The sequence below is a fragment of the Petaurus breviceps genome, unplaced genomic scaffold (genome assembly GCF_028583685.1).
Source record: "Petaurus breviceps papuanus isolate PSGF00001 unplaced genomic scaffold, PetGlider_PUasm1.0 90847, whole genome shotgun sequence".
NCBI classification, from domain to species: domain Eukaryota; kingdom Metazoa; phylum Chordata; class Mammalia; order Diprotodontia; family Petauridae; genus Petaurus; species Petaurus breviceps.
The window spans coordinates 20,771,934-20,782,643 of NW_027187360.1; the positions used below are offsets into that span (position 1 = coordinate 20,771,934).

The 10,710-nt window shown below is 43.5% G+C and overlaps 1 protein-coding gene across 5 annotated transcripts in view; it reads right to left on the bottom strand.

Annotated features, from left to right (window-relative positions):
- Nucleotides 1-437: 437 nt before the first annotated feature.
- The window catches only part of RBBP8NL (RBBP8 N-terminal like), a 73,535-nt gene continuing 63,262 nt past the window's right edge, over nt 438-10,710 (bottom strand). For 4 of the 5 annotated variants that reach the window (XM_069072553.1, XM_069072552.1, XM_069072551.1 and 1 more), the window contains 3 exons: nt 7,932-7,993; nt 7,495-7,624; nt 438-3,258 (listed from right to left, as the gene is read on the bottom strand). In XM_069072553.1, the coding sequence (XP_068928654.1) occupies nt 3,113-3,258; nt 7,495-7,624; nt 7,932-7,993 (338 nt within the window). In that variant the 3' untranslated portion in view covers nt 438-3,112. The other variant, XM_069072554.1, reaches the window with a different exon arrangement.

Below are 10,710 nucleotides of genomic sequence, written 5' to 3' on the forward strand. Positions count from 1 at the left end.
ATTGATTTGCTCAGGGTTGTAATAGTAAATAGTTAGTAAATAGGGGAACTGGGATTTGAACCCAAGTCCTCTGAATCAAAACCTTTTCTGCTGCATCACACTTCTACCTTCAGATAACTGAAGGCTTTTCATATAGAAGAGGTAGTAAGTAGACATTCTGTGTAGCTCTTGAGGGCTGGACTTGTGATAGAAATGTAGCAATGACAAGAGGGCAGATTTTGGTTCAGCATAAGGAAGAGCTTTCTCACCACCAGAAGGGACCAGCAATGGAGTGGGTGCCTCATGGGATAATGGCCTCCCCATCACAGGATGTACCCAAGCAGGGACTTGAATGACCTTTTAGACATGTCATAGAAGGTTCCTGCATGGAGTGGGAGGATGGACTTGGTAACCTGTATTGTTCCTTCCAACCCAGAGATTCTGCAAATCACACTGGATTCCATTTGAAATTTTATTTTCACAAAACTCTTCACATATTTTAATGGTAAGAACACAGCACAGAATTAAATTTCATATCACAGTGTTTTGAATTGAGAAAAAAAAATGTTCAACAGAAGGATTTTTGGATATCCTCCAAGCCTATGGACCACAAAGATTAAGAGAAAACCCAGAATTACTGTCTAATGCCCGCCATTTTGGAATTAAGTGCACTCTACCTATTGATTCCCTTTTCTGATTAACTGTTAGTCTTGTCTGATTAGTTTGTCTATGACTTTCCTCCCTGCCATCTTTAGCTTTGGTAAAATACAGTATTACCAGGCTTCTCCGCTAGGTGGCACACCCAGACTATGAGAAAAAAAAGAGAAAAAACCAAACCAACAAACTTCTAAAGTGTGAAGGCTTCAGAGTGAACTTTTTCTCATTCTCTGCACCCTGACTGCCCAATTTAGGACTTTTTACAGGGGACCCTTAATCTACACAATAGAGCTGTGGCCTAAATGTTGCCTGTGAATTGAATTTAGAAACCAAGTCATTTCTAAATACACGAGAACACTTTAAACCTCTCTGTAGAGAAATGCATCCAAGCAAAGGCTGGATGATCCCTTATCAGGGTTTTAGTAGAAAAAAAGCTCATGGTCTGTTTCAGGTGACTTCTGACCAATCTCTTCTAATTAAAAGTCCATGCATCCCTTTGTAAAACCCGATTTGGTTCTTAACTTATCTTTCGGTATAAATCCAGTTTTTACTCACACTGAGAGACATCTGGCCACCATGTACCCCGTTCTTCACATAATCATAGAATCCTGAAGTTCAAAGGGAACACAGAGGTTTTCTAGTCCTATCCATACCCCAGCAATAATCCCCTCTATAAATGCCTAATCAGAGATCATCTAGCTTTTCTCGGACTATCTCCAGGGAGGAAATTTTCCTTAGCTTCTTGCATGCCTATATCAAGATGTCCTGCTGGCACTTCTAACTCAACATGGCTAAAACTGAACTCATCATTATCACACCCTTCCCCCCATATGTCCCACCTTCTCACTTCCCACATCAGTTTCTACCAATGGTATTTCATCCTCCCAGTCTTCCAGGCTGAAAACCTCAAGGTCAACTTTGACTGCAGTCCCTGAGAGGTCTAGAGGAGAAACATAAGGGTAGGAGGTTTGACCAATGTAAAAATCCAGGGATCCTGAGGGTCCTAGTCCTCAGAAATACAGCCTTTGCCAATAATGGCTTCATTTTTGGCCAAGGACATGCACTATCACATTGTGGTTTTCAGTGTAGGTTTAAAGACCTCATTGACCTGCCTGGCATTGTACCCCTTATGGTCCAAGCCACATTGTTTAACCCTTAGTTTGTTGAATTGAATTATATTGTATTGTACATTGTTCAGTCTGGTTTCCTCAGTTCGACTGTGAGCTCCTGAGGGCAAGGATTGAGTCTCCTGTCTCTCCTAGAATGTAGGCTAGCACAAGGCCATGGATATTGTTATATACAAAGAAGGTCCATAATCAAGACTTGTTGACTTTATGGGAGAGAGCTGAATCTATTGGCTATAACAAGGTTTGGATTATTTGTGGATTCTAGTAGGCCTGCTCTCAAATGGTACCTGAGGATAATTGAGAGTTGGTAGAGTCAGTAAGGTGTAGTTTCTGAGGGCTGTCATGGGATCCTTCTCTTGTAGAGAGATGGGAGGGTCTTAGAGCCAACCGTCTCTCTATCTGACCAGTGGCCACTATGTTCCTGTTGTCTCTCCCTTCTGAGAGGAAGGCAGGTGAGTATCTCTAAGCTCAGAGAGTGGCAGACATATGAATTTTTGGCCAAGGAGATGCACTATCACATTGTGGTTTTCAGTGTAGGTTTAAAGACCTCATTGACCTGCCTGGCACTGTACCCCTTATGGTCCAAGCCACATAGTTTAACCCTTAGTTTGTTGAACTGAATTATATGCAAAAAGCACCTTCCATTCTTCCCCTTTCTTCCCTTCTACCCCCTCTGTTCCAAGTCTACCTGATCTGAAGCCTTGGACTATCCACCTCCCAGATCCATTCAATTACTATTTGACTTTCCCCTAAGGAAGGAGAAGATGCTAATGCTTCTTCCAAGAATTAGACTCTGAGCCTGAAGGCTGGACACAAATATTAGGCAGAAAAAAATTCCCCACTCCGAGAGGAGGATTAAGTCTCATACATCCTTTGCAAACCCTTCTTTCTATTCCCAGGGCCTTTTCTCATTCATCAAAGTGCTTCTCCTTCATGTAAGAACCAATCAGCCATTTGCTCACAGTCTTCAGAGTTTACCATCAAAGATGGGTTATGAGCATTTTACTTAAGAGAAGAGTGGAGGCTAGAGAGATTCCTGAATTTGCACCATCTCTTGCTTGCTGAGGTGGTTTGAGCTTTTAGGAACTAGTTAAAAAAGATTTATCCCTGTTCACCTCTTCCCCTCCCTGCCAAATCAAGTTTTCAAAATATCCTCTGCTAGCCTTACTCTTCTCCCCTGGGAGAAGTACATAGTGATGTTGGAATCCAGTATTGAGGATGGAGCCCACACAGTCTAAGACTGCTGGCACTTTGAGGTTTGGAGATACTGTTCTTGGTCACTTGGCCATTTTATGTCAAGTTCCTTTTTTTTTATATCTTAATGGAAACAAAACTTCCTGAATTCCCACTCATGGCCCGCTCATGGATGTCTCCTCTGAGGCCCCATTGCTTGAAGCAGGGCTGGGATTATCTTCTTCCTTTGGGCTTTCCTCTTCTTCAGTCTGGGCTGAGACCCCTTTCGCTCTCCTTCTTCCTCTTGGGGACTTCTTAGCTACTGCAAACAGGAAGCCAGACACGGGAATTAACATCAGGGTGGGGGAATCTTTCAGAAAAAGGGCTAAATGGTTCATCAGATGTGAGAGACCCTGGGGAAAATGGACACAAATGATCTGAGACAAGGGCTTGTGCTAGGCAAGTTGCTGATCAGGCACCCACTCACTTTTATTTCCACACATCTTCCTTACTGTCCAAGGATCCCCCTTTCCTGTTCTCCAGAAGTCCTGGGCTTTCTGGCAGTCCAAAAAGCAAGCCACCTAGGCCTGTCTTTTCTCACCCTTTTCAGGGCTCTGTTTCCAAAGTACCTTCCCAATCATAGCTCCCAGGCCCTCTATATGGAAACTTTTGGCCAGAAGTTAGGAGAAAAACTTTGATAAATTAAGTCATACTAAGCTGTGAATGATCCATTGTCCAATTCTTTCAAAAGTGTTTGGAGATAGGAGGTTTGTTAACTTAACGAACTCTATAATTGCTGCCACTTAAGGTTGGAACAGTAGAAAGACTCTCAAGCATTGTGGAGGAGACCCTTTTGAGAAGTGCAGCCAGATACCCAGTCCCGTGTTCCCAGCCAATACGCATTAAGCATTCTTTCTGGATTGTGGAGGCATTTACTTCTGGAAGAACATTATCTTCCAGGAATGGAGGCATTGACTAAGGAAATGTATCTTCCTGAAGTAGGAGAGCAGGGACAAGAAAGGAATAACAGAATCTTTGCATTTTAGAGCTGGGAGAGGTCACTAAATCCAGCCCATGCCTGAGCAGAAATCCCCTCCCCTCAAAAGTATTCAATCAGACTTGTTCCTGGATTTGGTTTTTATTGCCTTAGTTTGATAATCAGCTCCAGATTTGGGGGCTGGATATGTGGACAATTGGATGGTCAGTTAAAAAAGAAAAGAAAAGAATACCCAGTCAGTGTTCAAACCTTACCCAACACAAGTCAATCTTCTTTGGAGAACTCTGAATGTAAAGGAAGGTCATCTTTCTGAAGACCATGCAAAGCATACAGAAGCAACCTAGTGTGGTGGAAAGTGATGCTGTATTTGGAATAAGAAGACCTGCCTCGGCTACATTCTATTTGTGTGACCCTGGGCAAGTCACTTAACCTCTTTAGCCTCAGTTCTTCAACTGTAAAATTGAGGGGTTTGACTAGGCAACCTGTCTGTTCCAGTTCTAAGTCTATGATACAGTCAGGTTATCCAGGCTGAACTTTCTGATAATTTGGATTCTTGACAAAGGAGAGTTTTACTCTTTTTAAAGAAAATTTTTAGAGGGGGGAAGGCAGGGCAGTTGGGGTTAAGTGACTTGCCCAAAGTCACACAGCTAGTAAGTATTAAGTGTCTGAGGCCAGACTTGAACTCAGGTCCTCCTGACTTCAGGGCCGGCACTCTATTCACAGCCATCTAGCCACCTTGAGAGTTTCATTCTTAAAAAAGCCTTTTGGGCCACCAGAAACATAGTGCAGTGCTTTCTCTGGAAGTTGGGCTTATCCCTTTAGTGTGGGGCTCAGGCTGATTTTCCAGTGGCTTAGACAACTGATGTCTTCCTCCTTGTCATAAAACTCTCTGTTCCCTGGGGGGAGGGACATCCTAGATTGGGCATTTTCCCTCTAAAATGATTCGATTTACGTTGAGTCCTGTCATTGACTTACATGACATAGAGAAATAATACTTTTCCCTGGCCACTTATGGAATAAGAGGCATAGGGTAAGAAGCATTTGCTTTGCTGCTACTTTATGCCTAGGGTGTCTGTGCGGGAAGAATTTTCTTGGAAGGTTCACCTAACTTTGAAGGTGTACCTAGGGGATTAGTGCTGTGTTCTGGCTCCTTATGCTTCCTTGGTGGCAAGTCTGGGCTTCTTTCTATCTCAGGATGTAGAGAGCCACTTTCAGGGAGGTGATCCTTTTTGTTGCTACCTCAGAATTTAATTACAGATCTTGAATCCAGAGTCCCTTAAAACCAGGGGCAAAAAACAAAGACAAAAACAAACCATATGGAGCAACTAGGCAGCACAGTGAGTAGAGTGCTTGTTCTGGAGTCAGGAGGACCTGAGTTCAAATCTGGCTTCAGGCACTTACTAGCTGTGTGACCCTGGGCAAGTCACTTAACCCTGATTGCCTCCAAAAACTCCCCCAAAAGAACAGCAACAAACAAGGGTAGAGTAAAGATTGCTTGCTGGTAAGACATCAGAGAAGACTTCCTCATAGTGCAAGGGGGGGACATACTCTGGGCATACATGACTAAGGGCAGGAATTCTACTTTGTGGGCCCTTTCTCTGCAAAAATGAGCAGCTGTGGCCTGGGCCCGTGGACTCTGCTTTGTGGTATGCTCCAGGGGGCAACCAGGCTAGCTCTATGGGAGTCCCACCTTGTAGGACACTGTTGTTTTTTTTCTTTTAATAGTATTTCCATTACAGGAGAAGTAAATAAGAGGTAGGAGATCGAGGGCTGCTCTTGGAATCAGGAAGACCAATGTTCACATCCTGCCTGTGATACGTATAAGCTGCGTGGTTGGCGTTCAGTCATTTTCAGTTGTGTCCAACTCTTCATTCAGGGTTTTCTTGGCAAAGATACTGGAGTGGTTTGCCATTTCCTTCTCCACTTATTTTGCAGATGAGGAAACTGAGGCAGACAGGATTAAGTGACTTGGCTAAGGTTACACAGCTAGTAAGTATCTGAGGTCAGATTTGAGCTCTGGTCTTCTTGATTCCAGGCCCAGCACTCTACGCACTATGGCGCCACCTAGCTGCATGGCAAGTCACATAAAAATTTGTCAGTGCTCCCAGAAGCTCTCTAAGATTACAGGTTACAGATGAGTTGCTGATCTCTATCAGTGGAGGGTGTTTCCACACTGGGAATTACCCACACTCATTAAAAATACTCATCTGGACTAAAAAAGAAAATACTTCAAATGCTCAAAAAGAAGTAAAAAATTAAGATGTAGGATAACCCCAAGTCAGAGGCTGAGCCCCTCTGCTATCTTTGGGAATTCAGGAAAATCCATTATGACCAAGATTCCGCAGATGAAACCAGGAAGTTCCTGACAGTATCCCATCCTGAACTGTACCAAAGCAAAGAACTGATTTAATAAACCCACAGCTTCCCCACTCATGGTCCCTTGGGGCCCATCTGTACCATTCTGCAAAACATCTGGTTTGCATGATGAGGCAGGATACGGCTACTGAGCTCAGGGCTGCTTAAAGCTTGGGCTTATCAAGGGCAATTTTCTGCTTATTCACCAGTAGGAAATAGCTGCATAACCCATGCCATTGTTGGAAAGTCCAACTACTATAGCTTGTCTGGAAAATAAACAGGAGTTGCATAAAAGCTTTCTCCAAATGTCAATAGCTTATTGTGGAGTGGGTGGCCTCCGCTGTCAATCCATGTTTCTGGGTATTGCTTGGATAAACACTGAGGGACTCACACGTATTAGCTTATGTGTGAAAGCGGGCTCTTTCAGAGCCCTGGTTGCCAAGCCTGGGTGGCTAACCATTAGCAGGAAGTTCCCTGGGCTGGAGAGATACGTGGGGTTCCCAATGTACAGGGCACCGTGTCTTATCACAGGGAACTCAAACCCAAATAGTATCACCCTAGGCAAATGTTTGAGCAGCATGAACTTCTTGTGGTGGGAACAAATAGTCAGGCTTTGCCCTCTGTAGCTCTTCTGCTTTTAAATGGTAGTTTGGATCCTAATCCATCAAGGCCAGGGCTTGGGTCCCAGGACCCTGGGAAGGGCCCACAATAGTTTCTGACACTTGATTTGGAACCTTTGTTATAGAGCAGGATAATGGTAGCAGTGATGACAATAGGTCCCTTTGTATGATACCTTTAGCCTTTTGATCGCCCACACATTATTTCCATTCATTTTTTTCTTTCTTTCTCTTCCATAATGCCTTAAATCACTCCAGCTGGAAGCAACCTCATAGATCTTTCAGGCCAGACCCTTCATTTACAGGTGAGGAAACTGAGCCCCAGAGAAAAGAAAGGGCAGCATGGTATGGTATATCCTGCTTGATAGAATATAATTCCTTTGAGGGCCAGGACTGTCTTGTTTTTTAAATTCGTCTCCAAAGCAAGTGCTCATTAACATAGATGACTATTATGTATCAGGCACACAAATGTAAAAGTCAGACAGTGCCTGCTCTCCTTCTCCCCTATTGTCTCCTCCTGTCTCTTCCATAATGCCCCTCACCCTCTTGGAAAAGCCAACTCTTTAGGCTGGGCCCCCTTCCCTTTTACCTTTACTCCATAGATCTTGTCCTCGTTTCCGTTTCTTGGGCAATCCTTGTATTTTATCCTTCACACAAAAATACCTTAGGTCTTCTCCCTGGGTATCTTGGTTGGTCCCTGGGTTGCAATTAGGAGCCACCTGAAGCACATGAGAGACGTTGCTTAGGTTAGAACAAAGTACCTTCTAATCCCAAGTCATAGAATCATAGAGTTTGGAGCTAGATGGGTTAGAGATAATGGAGTCCAACCACCTCATTTTATAGAAGAGTAAACTATAACTCAGAGAGGGACCCACAGCTAGTAGCTAAGCTGGGATTTGAACTCAGCTCCTCTGGCTTCAAATCTATGACTGATTCCATCCTTCCCCTCATGTTATTTTCCCAGGTCATTCTCATTCAACCGTCTTCCCCTTTGGTGCCCCCATGTCCCAGGTAGCAGGAACAAACCTCACTGTCTGAGGTATCCAGCTCGTCAGACTCTGGTTTTGAGGACTCAGCATGGTTGGTGTCTGGAAGGCACAAGAAAGAATGTCAGGCTCTTGGTTTTAGTGAATAATGGCTTAGAAGGCCAGTTGTTTGGGGCCACATCTTATTCCATTGCAATAATGGGTCTTTAACTTCATCAGAATCACCTACTATAGGAATTCCCACTGTAATCCACCCAACAAGTTGTTGGTGAACCTTGACTAGAAGACGTATGATGAAGGAACCCAATACCTCTCAAAGAGGTCAGTTTCACTTTTGGATAGTCTAATGGTTAGGAAGTTTTCCATCATATTAAGCCTAAGCTGGTCTCTATGACTTCCCCAAAGTGCTTCCTGGTTCTGCTCTGTGGGGCCAAAAAGTGATAAGGATAGGGATTGAGCCTATGATTTTATGGGCTATATACCTATAGGCACAGGGAACTTGAACATGAAAGAACTTCCTTTATCAATGCAGGTAGGAACTTTCTCTTCAAATTATAACCTTAGTGAGTTGCCTTGAGTGCTGAGAGATTAAATGACTTGTCCACAGTCACACAGCCAGTTTATGTCAGGGGTGGAGCTTGAACCCAGGTCTCTGTTAATTGGAAGTTGGCTCTCTATCCACTATGACAAACGTAATCTTTATCCCATATGATGGTCCTTGAAAAGTTGAGTGGAACATTTATGTCTCTAGGTTTTTCTTCTCCAGAATAAACATCTTTCAATTGTTTCTCATATGGTGTGGACTCAAGACTCTTCACCATTCCAGTTACCCTCCTCTGGACACTCTACAACTTATCAGTGTCCTTCTTACACTGTGGAGCTCAGAATATTCTAGTGGCCTCACCAGAGCAGAGTACAGAGCACTGTCTTCCTGGAAACTATGCCAGTCTTAGTGGAGCCCAGAGCTTTAGCTCTCCCATTGTATTGTTGATTCATATCGAGATTGCGATCCACTAAAACTCTCAGATAACTTTCTTTTTTTTTTTTTGAGGGCAATTGGGGTTAAGTGACTTGCCCAAGGTCACATGGCTAGTTATTATGTTAAGTGTCTGAAGCCGAATTTGAACTCAGATCCTCCTGACTCCAGGGCCAGTGCTCTATTCACTGAGCCACCTAGCCACCCCACCAGATCACTTTCAAACAAACTGTTACCTCTCTGATCTTACACTTGTGAAGTTTGAGTGGTCCCTATAGCAGTGCAGATCACATTGGATGGCAACCTTTGTCTCTGTCCTTATGGAAGTCTTCTCAGGAGTCTACTCAGCATGGAGGAGGTCCTCCTCTAATTGCTTTTGTATCTTAGGCTAGTTAGTGTGGCATAACATGTCCCAAACTGAATTCATCATCATCTCCTACCAAATTCTTCCTTCTTCTTAGCTTCCTTATTCATGGAGGTGCCATGTGCTCCTACTCACCTAGGATGACAACCTAGGTATCATTCTTGACTCCTCACTCTCTCTCAACCCCCATCCCCATATCTAATCTATTGCCAATCTACTTACATTTGTAACCTCTCACTTATAGTCTTCTCTCCATTGTTTCTGTCACCTTTGACAATGTCTCCATTGGTACTCTACCTCCCTCCTCGCCACTGATGCTACTACCACTCTGGTGCTGACACTCATCACCTCATGCCCACACTATTGCAATAAGTTGCTGGTTGATCTTCTTGCCTCCAGTCTGTCCTCCACTCAGCTGTCAAATAAAACTCCCCAAAGCACAGGTCTGACCATATTACCTTCCATTCAATAAACCAAGTGGTTCCATATTACCTCTAGTTCCCTATTCTAGTTCTGGTCCTCTAGTTTCCTTATCACCACCAGGACGAAATATAAAATAGACTCTGGAATTCAAAACCCTGTATAACCTGGTTCCTTCTTACTGGTCTAGTTTTCTTACACTTTATTTCTAGACCCCTATCTACTCTGTGACCCAATGAAATTGGCCTCCTTGCTGTTCCTCAGCCAAGACCTTCAAATTCCCAAATCCATGCATTTTTTTCCCAGCATCCCCTTTGCTTGGAATTCTCTCCCTCCTCACCCTCTTCTCCTGGATTGTTTGAAGTCTCAGCTGAAGTCTCACCTTCTGTAAGAAGTCTTTCCCAATTCTCCTTAGTCTTAGTATCTTTCCTCTGGGACGTTTTCCAGTTTCTTCTGTCTTTATCTTGTTTATACATCATTGTTTGCATTTTGTCCCTCTCAGGCTGTGAGCTTCCTGAGGGCAAGGATTGTTTTTTTTTTAACCTTTCTTTGTATCAGTAGTGCTTAGTGTGTTGCATGTAGGAAGTACTTAATTTCAATGGTCACTGACTTGAATTACAAGTTCTCTTAAATAAGATTCACAGTCATTCACAAGAGTTCAACCTAACAACCTCTACAGCACTAACTTAAGTGTATGAAGAATGCTTATTATCCAGATTAATTGCAGTTGAATGAACTGCCCATTGAACTGGACCAACAGTATAGACATCACAGATGGACATTGAATTTTAAGTAGCAGGAAGAATAGTCTGGATTGCATTTGGGAAATTACCCAGCACTTTAAATGTCCTTGTCTTCCCTTTGAAACAAAAGCCAACAATTTAAATCAACAAACATGTATTTGGTTCCTACTATGTGTCAGGCACTGTGCTAAGGTAAAAATGAGGGCTAGGGGCAGCTAGGTGGCGCAGTGAGTAGAGCCCTGAGTTCAGATCCGGCCTCAGACACTTAACACACACACACACACACACACACACACACACACACACACACACACAC